Source organism: Pelodiscus sinensis, chromosome 21 (assembly GCF_052426305.1).
Source record: "Pelodiscus sinensis isolate ZL-2025 chromosome 21, ASM5242630v1, whole genome shotgun sequence".
Taxonomy (NCBI): domain Eukaryota; kingdom Metazoa; phylum Chordata; order Testudines; family Trionychidae; genus Pelodiscus; species Pelodiscus sinensis.
Window position 1 is genome coordinate 4,069,584 of NC_143072.1, and position 19,958 is coordinate 4,089,541.

Here is a 19,958-nt window from a genome sequence, read left to right on the forward strand (position 1 = left end):
ACCCTTTTTGGCTGATAACCAAAAACCTATCCATGCTTCAAGCTAAGTTAGTGTGTTTAAAAAATATGGGGCAGTCCAGAAAATTACAAGCAATTCAGCTTTACTTCAGTACTAGGATAACTGATACGTCATTTGAAAAGAGTAAAAAAAAAAAATGGCTAGATTGACATATGATATGGATGAGCTAAGATGGTTTATATAAAGGAAAATCATGCATTTGTAATCTACCAAAACTCTAAATGCCCACAAATTACTGCCTGAGGGAAAAGAATAAGTTGATGTTCAGATTTTTGAAAAGCCTTTGATAAAGTTGCTCCTGAAAAGCTATTAGTGAAACTAAGGACGTACAAGGTTTAGTTTATGGGCAGCGCGCTAGCAAATGCACATCAGAAGGAATACATTTTAATTATTTATTACCGAGTTCTTAATTAATTGAAACCACTCACTGAGAAACCTGCTGCATAGTTATCCTGCTTCAAATGTGCAGCATTGGTAAAAACAAACATGCTAGGACACATATTACAATATTGTTCACTGCTATTTTGTCTGTTATATGACAACAGATAGTATGTCTTCATCCAGAATATTGGGTTGTCATACTGTCTTTACTGCCACAAATATTGAAGACATCCAGAAGGGTGGCAAAAATCTTTCAAGAGCAAGAGCAGTGATGGGCAACGTAGGCTAGTGAGTGGGCTGTAGAAGTGGCCATCCTTCATCTCAAGATTGTTGTAACCAAGACAGCCTCCATGGATCGGATAGTTTAGTAACTGTACTTTCAAATCCAGAATTTGCAGGGTGTGCTGATTTGAACTGTAGCAGCGCTTGGGATGCAGAAGGAGCTCATGGCTCTCAAAGTCAATGTTGTGTGCAATCAGCACGCATCTCACTTCAGGTGTCCTTGCTTTACATGCGTGTCACTTTAATAATACCGGTAGGGGGAAGAAAATTGTGGACTTGAAACCCGCAGAATCTGGCAACCCTAAATAAAATGTCTTGCAGGCCACACATGGAACTGTGGCCTCAGGTTGCTCACCACTGAGCTAGAGACATTTTTATGAGGAGTGATTGAGAAGATTGGGACTAATTGGTATAGTGATTAATTATATATTAAAAATACTTGGTACATGAGAGAGAAATTTATACTTTAAAACAAGTAGAAGGAAGTAGTCAGTGAAACTGAATGATGATGATTAAAATAGAAAAGATGATTTCTATTGACGCCAAGAGGTGCTAAGAAGTCAAAAAGGGGTTATCTGTTTTATATATTGATAATATTTACAAATTGCATTAGATATAAGACTTGCTTCAGGGTATAAACTAGCCACTTATTGACTAGGTTTAAGAAGAAACTACTCTTCTGGGCATAGTATTTCGTAACTACCCATGATGTGACTTCTTGCATTGTTCCTCTGAAGTATGTCAGTGACCACTGTCAAGACACTGGATACTGCACTTAGATGGACTGCTTCTGGCTAAGGGACCAGGACATCATAATCCTTTTTGTGCTTTTAAGTTTACAAGTTATCTCAGTCGCTCCTGAATGAAATTGAACAATTATAGGATTTTTTTTTATTCTCTACCAAGAGAATAGATTTGATATAGGTGAATTGTGCTCTAATATTATAGTAGCTGTTGCTGATGACTATGTGAAATAACGTGAAAAACAGTGATGAAGGGAGATTGTACACCTGGATGAACACTGGCTTTGAGAGAACACACACAGTGCTTTCTAACTAGAGAATTTGTAGAAATCTTAACCATTTCAAAAAAGAATTGGCTTCCTTTTTCTGAAATTTATCCAGTATATGTTTTCCCCATTCTGTACTGTTAAGCCAAATCCTGCTGACTCTACTGGTGCATGTTGCCCTACTGAGGTCAGTTTGACCCCCATCTACATCATTTTTCACTGTTAGTATTATAATCTGTGAGGAAAATTAGTTTAGCACAACCGGAACATGTCTGCTAGTATCTTATGAATGGTGGCAGAGAATATATAATCTGAGGGTACAAAGTCTTTGTGTACAATAAGTAATCCTTGATGATAATGAGAAGTTATGTATGATTATATGAATCCTATTAAGTCAGGAATAAGAAATTTCCTATGTAATTAATGTCTGCTCTCTGCACTGCTGCACATGCAATGTAGTATGTATAATCATATAATCCGCACCTCATTGTGTTTGTCTAAAAATGCTCAAAGGCTTGTGGTAAAGTGTCTTTGTTCTTAGAGAGGGAGGTATTTACTTCACACTGTGCAATAAACATATTAATGTGCCACTAGGCTTCTGTGACTAGTGGCAATGTGAACTCTAAATTATGAAAACTTGGGTAAATGTACTCTGTAGTGCATATGCCATTCTGAAGATCTTTTGTGATTTATTTTTGTTCTTAGATTCTTCTCAGCATGCCGCTTCGGAAACCAGTGAGGACCCTGAAGTTGAAGTCACCATTGAAGGTTAGTTTTTCTAACTCCTATATTCTAACCTTTTCAGGTCTCTTAGTAACAAAAGCCTTTCACAATTGTCTGGCAGAGTATGCATGATGCTTTCATTCACCCACTACGTAGAGTACATTTGATTACCAGATAGCATTGACCAGAGTCTGAATTGAGAACTACCACATGAACATACTGGCTGTGTCTAGACTGGCCAGTTTTTCTGGAAAATCAGCCACTTTTCCAGAAAAACTTACCAGCTGTCTACACTGGCTGCTTGAATTTCCGCAAAAGCACTGGCGATCTCATGCAAGATTGTCAGTGTTCTTGCAGAAATACTATGCTGCTCCCATTTGGGCAAAAGTCCTTTTGTGCAAAAGGGCCAGTGTAGACAGCTCAGATTTCTTTTCCGCAAAAAAGCCCTGATCGCGAAAATGGTGATCAGGGCTTTTTTGCGGAAAAGCGCATCTAGATTGGCGCGGACGCTTTTCCACAAAAAGTGCTTTTGCGGAAAAGCATCCGTGCCAATCTAGACGCTCTGTTCTGAAAATGCTTTTAACGGAAAACTTTTCTGTTAAAAGCATTTCCGGAAAATCATGCCAGTCTAGACATAGCCACTGAGTCTAAGAAATTCAGTAAAAACTCAACATACCAAAAACATGTTAGAGCTATTAAAATGGTTTTGAATGTTTTTTTCTAGCATTAATAATACAAAATAGTCCTTATTTCAAAACTGTAAGTTGAAATGTAACACTCTGAAGAACATGCTTGTTCTGAAAACATTTTATTAACACATTTTAGACACTTATGAATTACTAGTTTAGACAAGTTTGTTCAAAGGACTCATGAGTTGCATGTACAAGTGCTGGAACTGAAGCTTTAAACTAATTGTTTGAGACTGATTAAAAATCTATTGATCAGGTAACAGTTGTTTTTGCTTCTGATGTGTAATTAGTATGTTCAGTGGCATAGCTGCAAAGAAAGTTGTTCAAGCAATTACATGTTGCTGTTGTACTAGAAGACTGGTGGGAAGTCCTCTGCCTTACAAGTAAAAATATATTGAAAAGTTGGCATCTCTTCCAAAGCCAGAGAGAGAAAACAAATGGCTATGAATTAAAACCTACATTCTGCTTTCCAAATGGAATACACTGAAGATAGCCTGGGAAAAATGCTATTTCAGGCAAGAGACTGGCTTCAGTTTCTTTTTTCTAATTATCAAACTCTGAGGCTATGTCCAGATTCCGCCGCGTTCAGGGAACATGTCTGCTCTTCCAACATTTTTGCGGAAGAGCAGAGATGCTCTTTTGGAAGCCCTGTCTTCTTCGTTCCATGAGGAGGTTTTCCTGAAATTTGGCCCAATGTAGATGGGCCAAATTTCAGAAAAGCCTCTTCCAACAAAACAACCGGAAAAAGGTACGCCAATTGCAGAACGCAATTAGCGTCCCTTTTGCTGGGGGGGGGGGGAAGCGGCAGTCTAGCCATAGCCTTATGGTAGGATTGTAAATATTGCAAAAGTGAAAGCATTTTATGTTCTGCCATAGTTTTGGATTTATTTGTTGGTTTGCTAAAACTCTTTTACCAGAGCAAAAGAACCTGAGGCCTTCATCAACTGTTAGGTGAATTTGGCCTCAGGAGCAAAGAGCCTTATAGCACAGAAATGGAAACAAATCAAAGGGTCTTAATTGGTGTTTGTTGCAGTTACACCCATGATTTTACTGGAATTTTAAAGGCTTCAGAACAACCACTGATTTCTGAGCTCTTGTTAAATGAAACTCATTCATGTCTCTCAGGGTACATCTAAACTACATCCCTTTTTCGATAAAGGGGTGTAAATTAGATGTATCGAAATTGTAAATGAAGCCAGGATTTGAATTTCCCGTGCTTCATTTACATAATGGTGGCCGCGGCTTTTTTTCCAAAAGCCGCTTTTTGAAAAAAACACGCGGTCAAAATGGGGATCTTTTGACAGGCCCCGTTTCGAAAGATCCTGTAATCTTCATTTTACAGGGTTACAGGATCTTTCAAAATGGGGCATTTCTGTCAAAGGATCCCCATCTTGACAGCTGGTTTTTTCCGAAAAGCAGCTTTTGGGAGGAAAAAGCCACGGCCGCAGTTATGAAAATGAAGCACGTGAATTTCAAATCCCGGCTTCATTTACAATTTTGTTATATCTAATTTACATCCCTTTATTGAAAAAGGGATGTAGTTTAGATGTACCCACAGGGTTGTACTGCTTTGAAACTCGGTGGAGCTCTTGAGCTCTATAGGGGGCAAATGTACCATAAGATCCTACAAAGTTTACTTTTCCTGTGTAAGCCCTAAATTCAAGTAGTGCATTTCAAGACTCAGGCCTGATCTACACTGAAAAGTTATATTGGCATAGCTACGTTAGTCACAGTGTGAGAAAACACATCCCTGACCAACAAAATGATCCTGACAAACTGTCAGTGTAGATGATGCAGCTATGTTGACAGAAGAGTCCTTCCATCAACATAGCTAATGTGATTTGGGGAGATGATTTTCCCACACTGACAGAAAAAACTTCTTTGGGCAATGTAAGCTGCATCTACATTAGGAGTCTGTGTAGTGTAGGTTATACCTTCAGTGGATAGATTTTTCTAGTTAATTAGGTAAATGTTTATTTACATTTGCTATCGCATGACTTTATGACCAAACTTCAGAACATCTTGATATGTTTAACATCTTCTTCAGGAAAATGTGAAATAAATGTTGCTTATACTTACTTTTGCTACATTCTGACACCCTTACTCTCCTAAATAGATTTTACACAGGCAGACACCCCCATTAAATCTAGGATTACTCACATGAGTGAGTTTGCAGATTTGGGCCCTTAATAAGGCACTGATTGATACTTCCATTAGAATTCTGAGACTCCAAAGCAGTGCCAACCCTGATGTGTCTCGCGCTTATTTTAAGATGATGAGGACTACTTACCACCTAACAAGAGACCGAAGAACACAGAGTCTACAAATGAGGCTGCCAATGCTGGGAGAAGAAAAGTGAGAGAATTCAATTTTGGTAAGATTCAAATTCAAGTTTATCCTAGTCGCTTGCTTCCAGAAAAACTTTCCTTCTTGATGACCATAGATTAACATCAGGGCATGGGATTTTTGAAAAGATAAGTAGAGGCATTCCCTCAACAGCCTATATTTCTTTGTAGATCTATTGCAGTGCAAGCAAGTGTATATCAAATGCATTTGTTCCTCTGTAAAGTGATCTTCTAATAAAGAAAATATGGACTAACCAATGTTGTAGCTTTTATAAACTGTCTGGAAGCCATTGTGTTGGAAACCTGAACGGTATAAACATTAGAAATAAGATAACACAAAGTAGAAGTCAGTTTAGCCATTTTCTCATCTGACCTCCTGAAAGGAAATCTGAGAATACTGAGGACAGTCGCTTTCACTTCCAATTAATGGCTAATTGAAGGTCTTAGGCCAGGAGCCAGTCCTAGTCAGTTTCTTTCACACTTCACAAGGTACAACAAAGGTGTACCAAGGGGAGCCATGCTTTGGGAAACAAGGGGGACTCCTTCATGGTGAGTAGCCTGGCTTAGGTCGTGTTTCTACCGGAAAATGATTTTTTTTTACATTGTTTTTTCTGTTATAACACAGAGCTACTGTAGTGAACGATTGCATCTACATGCTTAAGCTTTTTCCTTCTTGGATTGTTGTGTCTGCAGTGCAGTGCACGGCAGTTTATGTACTATTTATTTATTTAGCCGCACAGCATTTGAGGCAGATAGCACATAATCCAGCATAGGGATGTGGGCGGTTAACCAGGTAAGCTTAATGAGTGAGGCTAACTGTTCTGGTTAATCAATGGGGGCTGGAGCAGCTCCCCACCTGCCACAGGCAGGGAGCTCTTCTAGCTCTGTGAGGCCCTCTGCAAGTGGAGTATGCTCCAGCCCAGCCAAGACAGACCCTGTGCACAGTGGGTCTGGCCTGGGCACGCTGCAGGCTGGGGGGCTGCAGCCTGCTCGGAGCAGCCCTGCACTGCAGCATGTCTCACCTGCCTGCCCCCGCCTTAATCAGTTAACTGGCTAAACATTACGTTTAATTGGCTAACCGATTTAACATGATTTTAAATCCATAGTCCAGGATTCTGCCATTAGGCTATATGCACTCTGGGATTTTTCTCATAGTGCATTGCTGGTATGTCTCCCAGAATGTACTATGATTTGGGTTCAAACTAAACTCCCATGGCATCTGTGGTGTGTTGTGAGGTTAGTACCATTTTCAAACTGTTAGAGACAGCGTGGAGAAAATGTGTTGAGTACCATGGTCCTGAATGCCGTTATTATGAAGGAGCTGCTGCACCTCTGATGGTGTTCCTAACTTTGGGTGGATTGTGAAAGAGCCACAGCTGCATGGGTAGAGGAGGAGTTTGAAAAAGAGCCATTACCTGGAGCAGCTCCACTCAATGGGGCACTGCTTTTGCACTCTGCAAACTAGCAGTTATGAGCAGGACATGATAATGATGCAGAACTGGCATGACCAGCAGTGGCAGCAGAACTTCGTAATGACAAAAGCTTATTTTCTAGAAATCTATGCAAAGCTTTCTCCTGGAGTTGCAGTGGCGGTACCCCGATAGGGAGTTCCCCTTTGCATTGAGAAGCATACAGCCAACACTCTCTGGAAGGTCTTGATGTTGGCAGATCAGCTGTGTGGACTCTTCTTATGGAAGTGTGCACTGCTGTTGACAAGGTGCTGATGGGGCTGTGTCTTAAAGCTTGGCAGTGCAGCACAGGAGGCTATTGATTTGCACAAACGATATTTCACATTGTATTGGGACTATTATTGATGAGACCCATGTATGAATTCTTTATGCTCAGGCTTCGTTATCTGAAAAGGGTATTTGTCCGTGGTGTGCTGCAAGGCCTGGCTGATCATTTTGGAAGGTTCACAGTACTAATATATGGTAGTCTGGCAGGGTCCAAATTAGTGATGTTAAATTTAGATTAATTGGCTAATCGAATAGTCAATGCGATTTTCATCGGCTATGCAATTAGTCGATAAGGGCACCTCTGCCTTTGAAGTGTATCAACACTGATGCTACACTTCATAAGTGAAAGTGCTGCTGAGAGCTCGGGGCCAGCGGGGGACTCAAGCAGTCCCTCGCTGGCCCCGTGCTCCCCGCAGCGTTTCAAAGTGGCAGCACTGCGTAGAGCCCAAGGTCTGGCCCTAGGCTCCATGTGGTGCTGCTACTTTGAAACACCCCCTCCGATCCCCTCCCCCCACTTCTTCCTCTATCTGATAGAGGCAGCAAGGGGCCGGAAGTGACTAGTCTACTAATGTGTCGATTATCCAATAAGCATTTGCTTATCGGATAGTGGACTAGTTGTTCACATCCTAATCCAAATTATCAGGAGCTATGATAAATACCAATGAAAAAAGGAACATTTCTTCCCAGAACAAGTATGAGCATTAATGGTGTGCAATTCCTCCTGCCATTCTGGGAAACCCAGCTTATCCTCTGCTTTTGGGGCTTTCTGAAGCCTTTTACTGGCCACATGGACAGGAGAAGGATGCTGTTTAACTATACTTTGAGTAGTTACTGTATGACAGTGGAGTATACTTTTGAAAGCTTAAAGAGAAAGTAGAAATGTCTTACCTAACAAGACCATATGCTTGTGAGAAATATTTGCCCCATGCTATGGATGCTTGCTGTATTTTGCCCAGCATCAGAGAGCAAAGGAGAAATCCACATTGGTTGCTGGGTGTAGAGGTGGAGAGAGATTTCTGGATGTTATGAATAGCCTCTAAGGTTCCACAGCTATTGGGGAAACAGTGTCAGGGGAAACACTATGCTTGTATTTTGAAATCAGAGTGCAGTGGGTAGAAAATGAATATATTGTAACCAAATGAATAGCATGAGAGAGAATAGTTTATTAGGAATTGATGTTTTTATGGGGAAGGAAGGAGAATTCTCATCTGTGCTGCTTAGCAGAAATGTATTGACAAGGTCAGAGAACATATTTTTCCACATCTTTTGCTTCATGCAGAGACTTTTCAGGTTCTCAGCTGATTAAAGCCCCATATCTGTGAGGGCGGCAGCATTTCATGTGCTAGAGAGGACAGAGTAAAAGCACAAGTAAATAGTGTTCACTATGACAACAGTAAGTTGGTATTTTCTCTCTCTCTTTTTTTTTTTTTGTATGCCATCGCCATCTGCTCTTCCAAATTTGGGATATGCTTCGACATTTTCCACTTTACATCCCCTTCCTATAGACCTTCTGTATCGGTGCTTGTTGGGAGATTGGTGGATAATGGAGGATGGGAGTAGGCACTTTTGCTAACTGTATGTGGGTCTCTCTGCAGGCATCCCTTATACTGGAGCATGTTACCCTTAATTGTGTTCTCTGTAGTCAGGGGATGGCTTTGTTCAAAGTCAGCTGGAAAACCAGGGAGCTATGCAGCAAGCACTATTACTGATGAGTCTAGTCCAGGAGAGGAAAGGAAATGCCCTCTATTTTATAACTTCTGTAGATCAGGAGTACTACAAAATAGGTAGACTGTTGCAGTAATTAGTTTGAAGCCAAGGTTTGATTAATGCTGAAGGTCTATTTAAAATTAGCCATGAATATTTTATAATCCCTATGCATTTTGAAATGTCTGCAACTTATATGATAAAATGTAAAGGTAGCTACAAACTTGGGGCACTGATTGAACTCTGAGCAACATACTTTCTCTGGCTTTTCTTCCTATTATATTACAATAAACATGCATTGCAATGTGTTTGGTTTTTCTTTTAACCCCTGCAATATCACTGTCTTGAACGGTGGTAGGCAACAAAGGGAAAATCACATAGGAAGGTGGATGAGGTGATGAGTGGCATGTTTGTCCAGTGATTGTGAAATTTGATATTTCAGGGAAATGTTTAAAGGGCAGGTGCCATTTTGAGTGCACTGATGGAAGGTTGGGGAAGCTGATTAAGCAGGGACTCCAGAATGGATGTTGCCATTTTGGGTGGAGTACAATTGTTTAAGAACTTTTGTTATATACAGCCGCTCCCCCACTTACGACCACCTCCACTTACGACCATCCGCACTTACGACCAAAGTAGTCGTAAACGCAGATCCGAGTTACGAATGGCGATCCGCACTTACGAATAGCGTGGTCGCCATGTAACTCTATGGGATCTGAGTTACAAACACTTCGAGTTACGGACCAAGTGTTGGTCCGTAACTTGTTCGTAACTTGGGAAGCGGCTGTGGTTGTATTATGTTACAGCACCTAATACTTACCAGTAGTTCTTCCCTACACAATTTCAGGCTGGCCACATGGGGTTTCTCTGGTTCCTGGGTTTCTGGCTCAGGGTTTGGCATACCTAAGAGATCTTCCCTGTCTGGAAGAATTTCCTTCTGGATGAAGCCAGTATTGTTTGGGTGCTCTTGATGATCTCTGAGGTACTTCCAAGGCCACCCTCCTGAAATGTGGTACTTATAATGGGGAGTTCCCTGTGGATTGCTATAGCCAAATCAGATTGTGTGGTTGCAAGGGCACTTATCCTGGAAAAAAAAAAGTTACCATGTGAATAAGACCTTATTATTACACTGTGTATTTCAAGTTAATCAGTTATAACCTTTATGATTCCCTATGATAACCCTATGATTCTATGAAAAATAGACTCTAAAGGTATATGCCAATAGGAAACTTAATATGTAAAACCAATTTTGTTACAGATTTTAAGCTGAATTCTGTATCTCATCTTATATGAGAGAATGATTTTCGGCAAAAGGAGATTTAATGGCAAATGTGTCAGTCTGACTTTGGGCTTGTAACTAGAGAGGTCAGAAAGGTCTACAGATGGGCATCAGTTACTAAAAGCCAGCCAGTAGCTGGTACCATCTTCAAAAACCAGTAGTTTCTTCCTAAAGGTTTTAAAATTATATGAAAACAAGATGCAATTTCTATCACAAAACTTAAACTGTTAAAGAATATTGCTGTTATTAAATTGAGTTCTCTGTACAGCACACAGCTGGATTTGGATAACTTGTGTGTCTTGCAGTCTGCATCTTCTTTCAGAAATAGGAATTGTATGGATGACTTGCAAATCCAGCCAACATCAGGATTTGGGCAATTACTGGATTAATGAAGAGGGTGGCATGATGCCTCCTGACCCATGTAGTTTACAGATTTCCGCCAAAACAGCTTCATATACTCGGTGTGAGCTTTATCAAACTTTCCTTACTAAACTTCTCAGGCTCTGGATTTAAATAACTGTCAATAGCTGCTGAAAATTGACTTTCACCCTGATGGTGGTGTGAGCTGCTGACTGAAACTTCGAAGAAAAAACGTTTTTGGACTAATTTTAGCCCATTTTTGTCCTTTAATTTTTTAAAACTTGGGTTTAACATCTGCACAAGTTTTGGAGGTAATCTTAAACATTTTATTCTATCCTATTTCTTTGATATACATGTATATTGAGATGTAGAATGTGTACCAGACCCCTTATATATATTGAGATGTAGATTGTGTATCATACCCCCACATGAATCTGTGTGCATGAGAGCTCTAAAGACATACTGTTTGTCCCAGAATTCAGTAGCAAAACACTCTTTTGTAATCTTACATCTCCTTCTTTTTTTCTTACAGAGAAATGGAATGCCCGAATTACAGACTTGAGAAAGCAAGTTGAAGAATTATTTGAAAAGAAATATGGTATGTGTTAAACTACTTTCCAAACAATAGCCTCTAGCCCTTTGACAGTGGAAGGTATCATCTTTTTGGCATGCATCTTGTTGTTGGCTCTGGAACAAATCAGAACTGATAGCACCAAAGGGTTTAATATCATAAGAGATTTATAGTTGGGGAAAATAGCTCTTTATGAAAACTTTGGCCAGGATTTTCAAACTTGGGTGCCTAACACTAGGCATCTAAGAATGTAACATTAGTCTTCAATCATGCAGAACTTCCTGATCTCCAATAAACTCTAATCTTGGGCATCCCCATTTGAAAGTTGTGTCCTTTACTTTGATCTTACTAGCAACAAATCAAGTACTTACCTAATATAATATTTAGACCTGTTGCTTGGGAGAAGGACCCTATGGTAATTTGTTTGGTTGGTTTTATGGATGGCAGATGATTTTTTTAAAGGAAGCAACAGTTACGTGCTTCATAAAAGGAGAAGGGAGCACGTGTGTCCAAATGTGAGGCTAATTGTCCTGTGTTGCGGTCAGAATAATATCTGTATCTGTACAAGAGAAATGATCAATTTTATTTATTGAGTACAAGATTATTTATCTTTAAAGTAGATTTTTTTGCTATTTACTGTTAAAAGTGGTAGTGTCTTTTTGAATATAATTCAAAACAGGAGTCTTGGCCACTTAGTCATTAAATATCCCAGACCAAATTCTCAGCTGCAGTAAATCTGCATAGCAGCATTGGACTAAGTGTAATGGCTAGCATATTGACCTGATGTCAGTGGTGCTACACAGACACAAATCAGTTGAGAATCTAGTTTATAATATCAGTAGCACGACCTAATTTTGAATTGAGTGGATGCATTTATCTTTCTTGATGAAAGTTTCCTATAGTTTCAAAGTCTCAAGTTTCAATTAGTGAAGAACACTCCTGCAACCATCTATCTGAATTGGTACTTGAGGTTATGGTGCATGCTTTACAATCTGCCACCTTATGTTCTAGAAGTAGCTGCATTTTAGTGAAGAGTAAAGCAATCCTGTATTCAGAGTCAAATTCTGTCCTCCTGTATTGCAGTCTACTCCTGTGCCTATCCTTTGTAATATTACTCGGGGGTTTTAGATAAACAATGCTTTACAAATGTCAGTCATTATTATTTACTACTGACACTTTGAGTATTATTTTTTGTATTTGGATGTAAAGTAAATGTACAAATGTATTAGTGTGAGCACAATTCCTTAGCTGGTGAACATGGATTAATCTGAAAAGTGAAAATCTAGTTACAGTAGAATTTGAATGTCAAAACTTGTAAGACTCCAAATTGAAACGCTTCACTGCAGACTGTACTGCTGATTATGTCTTTGCGCTGTCTGGAGATAAGAGAATCTGCTAAACATTTTATTAAGAAAAATAAAGATTTCCTCTTTGTAAAAACTTACCTGTTGTTAGTTATTTATTTAAATAGCATTCTCATTATTATTTTAAAGCTGTTTTTTGGTCGATGTTTTGTAGTGATCTAAATGTGCCATTTCCAAAAAATTTCTCCAGGTGGATCTTTCTCATGTATATAGTGTTCCGTTCCAGTTTGGGCCTATATATACCGGTGTTGAAACCATGTTAGCAATAATTGTCTTTAACCTAGACTATATTCACACAGTTTTCTACCATTTTGTAACCATATGCACTTCAGAATAGAGGACTAACAATATTTTCCAAAGTTTTGTCCTTTGTGTAACTTGCATATTGGGCTGCGAAATAATACTAATACATTTCTTTCAAAATAGGAGTTTAAATAAGGCATACTAAATGCCCTTAAATACTAGATTGGCTCCTCCCCATAAACTAGATGTGATTAAACATTGGTGTACAGCTAACCTGAAGGTTTTGAATACAATCTTTGTGTGACTAGCTGCCTCCACGTTGAATTGTGTCACTTGAGAAAGTGCCCTGGCTGCCATACACTTTCAGAAGCCATTAACATATCTGAGATTACTCTGACTTGGCCTCCACTCAGATTGCTGCACTTCTAGCTGATTTTAATAAGATCACTTATTGGGCCTCATCCTGATTCCACTGGAATCCCTGACAAAACTCCAATTAACTTTAAAGGGATCAGGATCAGGCCTACTTACTACATGAAAGCTCACTACTGAGTTTTCTGCGATATGTAGGCAATACAAGAAGTTAGGGAATGAGTTACAGACACTACATGGCGTTCTGCCTTCATGAACCCTGTTCTTCTAAGATACGATGTATCAGTATAGAATGTCTGAAGCATCCTGTCTTGAAATACATAACTGAAACCAGTTAAGTATGTAGTGTCATTGTTAACTCTAAATTTCCCTGAGAAGCCTCATGGTTTATCTTGCAGTATAGATGGTATTTTAGAAGGATGGTTTCTTTGGTGCATTACTGTCTGCCATCATATACATCATTTCAGTCAGTGAGTTGTATATGCACTTACCCCAAGGCAGATTTTGGTCCATTAAAATACTTCATCCTTAGTTAACCTTGCTTCTCGTTTTCATAGCTAAACTTCAAACAACAAAATACACTACCACATAGCTTGATTGGTACTTGTTGTTTGTACCCTTCCCAGTACAAGGAAACTAGCCCTGCTGGTATGTACAAACCATCACATTATAGTCCAGTATTTACCAGTGCATGCCAATGGATTAATGTCCTCCTTCTTGTAAAAGCATACTGAGGTTATTGTCAGAATTGTGCTGCCAGTGAATGAGCTATTGGCTTTTTACCTTTGAAGACTGGTTGTTTTGAGGACCACATTTTTGTTCCTGGCCTTGTACAAAATGCATTGTTTGCTCTGTTTGTCAGTACCTTAACTACTGAAATAAAGTAGATCTTCATGAAGTCCTCCTAAAGATTGGAAGCCCATTATAAATTACTGAATTTCTATTACAGGTTGGACCTCCTTGGTCCGGCACCCTTGGTACCTGAGTGGTCCCGAACTAGGGCATTTGCCAGATCAGGGGAGGTCAGGCCTCAGTCTCTCCTGATGCTCCCCTCATGGCCACAGCTCCAGCCACAGAGCTACCCCAGCATGCCTGCTAAGCTCTGCTGCCCCCAGCCTGCTGGTGGGATGACTCTATGGATGGCAGGCCCCAATCTGTGCGATGGGGCTCCCTGCCCCTGGCCAAACGTCTTTCTGGGCCACTGCCCATCTCCAGCTGTCAGCGCTCCATAATAGGGATGTTAAGGACTAGGATAGTTAACTAGTCACACCCCCCCCCCCCCCCCCCCCGCCGCTTATCAGATAGCGGCGGGAAAAGAGAGGTCCTTCAAAAAGGCAACGCTGCACAGAACCCAGTGTCACGAGCTCCGTACAGCGCTGCTGCTTTGAAACACCTCTGCATTTCAAAGGGGCAGCGCCACATGGATCCCGGTATCAGCTGTGCTGCGCCGCCCTATCGACTATCGACCATGTAGGCTGCGAGCCATGAGCCACCTCTGCAGCTGGTGCTCTCTAGTGTTGCAACATCCAGGGTCCATGTGGACAGTCCCAGACCAGTGATGAAAACTTTGTTTGCAGTTGTTTGGATTATTTAATACTCTACAAGGGTATGTCTACACTACCCCGCTAGTTCGAACTAGCGGGGTAATGTATGCATACCGCACTTGCTAATGAAGCCCGGGATTTGAATTTCCCGGGCTTCATTAGCATAAGCGGGGAGCCGCCATTTTTAAATCCCCGCTGCTTCGAACCCCGTGTAGCGCGGCTACACGGGGCTCGAACTAGGTAGTTCGGACTAGGGTCCTATTCCGAACTACCGGTACTCCTCGTGAAACGAGGTGTACCGGTAGTTCGGAATAGGCACCCTAGTCCGAACTACCTAGTTCGAGCCCCGTGTAGCCGCGCTACACGGGGTTCGAAGCAGCGGGGATTTAAAAATGGCGGCTCCCCGCTTATGCTAATGAAGCCCGGGAAATTCAAATCCCGGGCTTCATTAGCAAGTGCGGTATGCATACATTACCCTCCTAGTTCGAACTAGGAGGGTAGTGTAGACATACCCCAAGGTACTAGAAGATGAAACCAAAGTAAAATGAAACCTTGCTTTTAACAGGTGCAGTGTTTGCTACAAAATTTTTACTGAGAAATGGGGGAAAAGGAAAACAGGATGTGTGAGAGAGAGAATTGGAGAAGTTCCTACTATAAATAAAGCATAGAATGATTAGGCATTTAGAGGGTGTAATAAGCATTTGTTACCTGTTTATCTGCTTGTACTTATATTGTTCAGCTTAGTGCCAAGCAAGTAGGTTAGCTAAGGTGATGAGCTATGCTAACGCTTTTATTTTCCTTTCATCTTAAAGCTCAAGCTATAAAAGCGAAAGGTCCAGTATCTATCCCGTACCCGCTTTTCCAGTCACACGTAGAAGACTTGTATGTGGAAGGACTTCCAGAAGGAATTCCGTTCAGAAGGCCATCTACCTATGGGATCCCACGCCTGGAGAGGATACTACTAGCCAAGGAACGGATACGCTTTGTGATTAAGAAGTAAGGAGCTTTGCATTTATTTTCACACTATTACATGTTCCTTTCATCAAACTGTGTACATGTGATTTGACAAGTAAATTCCCAAGCAGTATGGTATGTTGGCTGTTGCTAGAGAAAAGAAGTTTAATTTAGCAAATTCTTGTGGTTTGTTTAATTAGTTAACTAGATTTAGAATCTATCACCCAAGTATACAGCATAGAATGTTGCAGTAAGAGAAATTTAGAGTTGTCAGTTTACACTGGGTGTCATTTTCTTCTTTTATATTACATAATACATGGCTCCTTCTTTTGGAACATCATGGCCACAGACTATAATGGTGTTACTCCAGCATAACTCAGTTTTCCCATAGGAACCCCATCCTATACATGTTTTCTCAAAACACAGAAGTGCCAGTGAGTTCATTGGGGCTTACTCAAAAATTAAGTGTACTCTTAAGGACATTCAGTCTTAGGTTTTTTTTTGTATTTTTAGAATCTGATCTGCATTCTTACTGAAAAACATGTAAATGATTAACTGAATAACAGAGTGAAAAGAAAAACTATTGAAAATCATTTTTGAATTTTGTTTCAGGATCCCATTTACCCATAAGAGACTTTGAAGTCATTGCAGATAGACAGTGTCATCTGTTGGTACTTTTAGCAGCCATGCTGCAAATAAATATATTTCAGACAACAAAGAAACAGTAGTAGGCAAGAGATTTCAGTTAGTGAGTTACCACTATGGATAGGTTCGTAATGAGGGCTGGCAAATATCAAGAAAACAGCATAGATTTCTCAGTTCATTTATGCAGCAAATTCTCCTTTTCACATTGTTAACAATAAACACTTCATTGATGTGGTTGAGTCCTTAAAACCAGTTTACACTCCACTGGAAAAAAACTCTTCCAAGCAAGATTTTCATTTTTATATATTACTATCTTTCAACCTGCTTAAATTGAAGTACAGCAGTTCTGTTACCTTTCCACTACTTTTCTTGTATGTAAAAGCTAGAGCTGAGCTGGAGAACCAATATTTTTATCTCAGCAGCTTGTAAGGTGTGAAAATCTTTTTTTTTTCTTTCTTTTATTCCACAGTGGAAGAAAAACAAAATAAATAAATAAATAAATAAAAACGAACTTTCTTGAACATTTTTCTAAATGAAATTGTATTGACTTACATTGTAAGCCCCTTGGAGCAGGGACCTTCTTTTTCTTCTGTGTTCATACAGTGCTTGGCACGCTGTGGTGCCGGTCAAAGATTAGGGCACTTAGGTGCTACGGTAATATAAATAATAAGATTGAAAAATCAAAAAGGTCAGGTTTTTAATTCAGCTCTGTATGCCTCTTTCTGTGAAGAGGATTGGAGAGTCCACCTTGGACATCAGAACTCTTTAAAATTTGTATGTGTCTGCAAAAAGTTTTTGCTTCAACAAAACAGCATGTATATCAGCCAAAAACAAACAAAGGCAAATTTTTCTGACAAGGTGTAAGAGTAGCCCTCAGTGTTAGCATTGATTATAACCAGAATTCTGGGATTCCTGAAGACAGCTGCTCTCTGAGTTACGAACGAGTTACGGACCAACACTTGGTCCGTAACTCAAACTGTTTGTAACTCGGATCCCATAGAGTTACATGGCGTCCACTTTGGTCGTAAGTGCGGATGGTCGTAAGTGGAGGTGGCCGTAAGTCGGGGAGCGGCTGTACTGTTTTAGTTCTGCAGTGGAGCTAACAGAATTTGCTTCAAAGCTGTGTGCGCTGTAACTTACAATTTGGTAAAAACATATCAAAAGGTATGTTAAATCTGCAGACTCTACATCTGTTAAAATTTTTCAGACATGAACTTTTGAATTCAACACGAGAAGATGCACCGCTGGATAAACCAGCTGCAGGAGGTAGGACTTTGAAATGTTTGGGTTGTCTAATGGCAGTATGATTGAAAGTCTTTTGTTGATAGATACAAAGTGGTATTCATTTCATGTCCTCCCTGTCCTATTGCAATTTCTATTTTAGTATGATGGATTACAAAGTAGGGATGTGAACATGCACCATTTACATGGTTAACCCATGAGCCTGGGCTCACTGGTTAACCCTCAGGGTTACATGCAGCTGCCCTTCTCCCTGCTTCTGTATCAGAGGCAGCGGGGAGGGAGGAGGTGGGAGCCAATACATGTGGGGATCCAGTTTTTAAGCCAACTCCCTACATGTGCTGACCCCTACAGAGAAAACCCTCTTTTCTCCCCCTCCCCCGGTATACGTGCACAGAGACAGTAGCGTGGGGCAGGGGATGCAGGAGCTGGTCCCGTAGAGCTGTCTTCCCCCCTGCGCTGCTGCCTCTGATACAAAAGCTGGCTCCCTGTGAGCACCGGTTCCCACCTTTTCCTCCTGTCCCCCTATCACGTGTAAACATGTAACTGCTACACATTTGCTGTAGGGATGTTAAAATACATTTACCGTATATACTCGAGTATAAGCCGAGTTTTTCAGCACATTTTTTGTGCTGAAAAATGCCCCCTCGGCTTATACTCGAGTCAGTGTCTCGAGAACTGAGGAAAGTGAGTACGCTGGTCAGGTTCTAAGGCATCCAGGTTGTCGTATCTGTCAGGAGGTGTTATTGTTATGGACTGCGCTGTAAATTCATCATCAAAGTATCTCGTGTCAATTTCTGAGGTCTGAAAGCTCTATGTATGTGCGATGAACAGCGCACATACATAGGCTTGTTGGCTGCACAGTGACTGCCAGTGATTGGCTTGTCACTGTGCTGTGGGCAGGGGGCGGGTCCGGAGGCAGAAGCGCGGCTCGGCGCAGGCTGAAGAGAAGAGATAAGGTAAGGGGCCTGAATGGAAAGGATAAAATCCTTATGGAAAGCAGGATCTGCCCAGAGATTGTGGAAATATTTTATCCTCTGTGTCGGGGGAATGGTATATGTGGAGAGGGAGTTGCCATCTGCAAGTTTCCCTCAGCTAAAAACACGAAAACAGCTAGGAAGCCGGGACACCTGAGGAAAAGAGCTATGGGTTGTGGCTGCTTAAAATGTATGTCAAGGCAACATTTAAAAAAAAAAAGCTAAAATATTATTCATACAGTACATCTATGCCTGTGTTCTTGCTAAATCATAACTGTGTTCTGGCTACAATGCCTGTGTTCTGGCTACAATGCCTGTGTTCTGGCTACAATGCCTGTGTACTGGCTGCATACTGTGTTACTGGCTGCAATATACCCCACTTATGACGCTGAGCTGTATACTCCTTACACAATATGTGGAATACAGGGGATGGAGTGGGTGGATTCTATAAGGAGTGGGGCTTATGAGAAGTAAGAGGGGTCAAAAAGGAGGGACGGGGCCTGGCGCCCCCCCCATCCTAAAAATTCTTTTTTTTATCCTGTTAGAAATGGATCCCAATATCGGTACTTCTAATCCTGGACCAAAACAAAAACGCAGGTCATACGAAGCTGGTTTAAAACTTAAGGTTGTGTCAAGAGCAGAAGAAAGCAATAACAGTATTGCAAGTAGGGAATTTAGTGTTGACGAAAAACAAGTAAGGGAGTGGCGGAAAATGAAAGCTGACTTGGAAAAGATTCCAAAGGCAAAAAAAGCTCGACGTGGTTTAACGACTTCATATGGGGCTCTAGAGACTGAATTGCATAAATGGGTTATGGAGTGTCGTCAAAATGGTTACTGTGTAACACGCATGGGAATTCGCTTACGTGCCCTTCAAATGGCTAAAGATGACAAATTTAAAGCACCAGGCACTGAAAATTTTGTTGCATCAGCAGGATGGTGTACCCGCTTCATGAATAGGTTTGCCCTATGTTTGCGGCAAAGAACGAAGATTTCACAGAAGCTGCCAAAAGACCTCGATGAAAAAGTGATGTCATTCCATTCATTCATCATAAAACAAAGAAGGATCCATAACTATGACCTGGGAGATATTGGGAATATGGATGAAACGCCTATGACCTTTGATCTTCCAAGCAACAGAACTGTGGCAAGTTTGGGAGACAAAACTATTTTACTAAGAACCACAGGAAATGAAAAAAACCATTTCACAGTCGTTCTGTCATGTTTGGCTAATGGAACTAAGCTGCAGCCTGTCATTATTTTTAAAAGAAAGACCTTGCCTAAAAAGGTCAAATTCCCACAACGAATTATAGTGAGTGCACATATTAAAGGCAGGATGGATGAAGACAGAACAAAAAAATGGCTGGAAGAAATTTGGAACGGACGACCAGGAGCAACCTTAAAGAAAAAACCATCATTGCTAGTTTGGGATATGTTCAGAGCCCACACATCTGATGACATAAAAAAATTGGCAAAGTCTTCTCAAGTTACTTTGGCAGTTATTCCAGGTGGGCTTACATCTGTATTGC

At 40.7% G+C, this 19,958-nt stretch overlaps 1 protein-coding gene across 2 annotated transcripts in view; it reads left to right on the forward strand.

The window, feature by feature from the left end:
- The window catches only part of GTF2I (general transcription factor IIi), a 110,845-nt gene that overhangs the window by 53,177 nt on the left and 37,710 nt on the right, over positions 1-19,958 (forward strand). For both annotated transcript variants that reach the window (XM_075904293.2, XM_075904292.2), the window contains 5 exons: positions 2,396-2,458; positions 5,375-5,476; positions 11,056-11,121; positions 15,430-15,613; positions 17,424-17,482. In XM_075904293.2, coding sequence (XP_075760408.1) covers positions 2,396-2,458; positions 5,375-5,476; positions 11,056-11,121; positions 15,430-15,613; positions 17,424-17,482 — 474 coding nt within the window. The remainder of the gene's footprint in view (positions 1-2,395; positions 2,459-5,374; positions 5,477-11,055; positions 11,122-15,429; positions 15,614-17,423; positions 17,483-19,958) is intronic.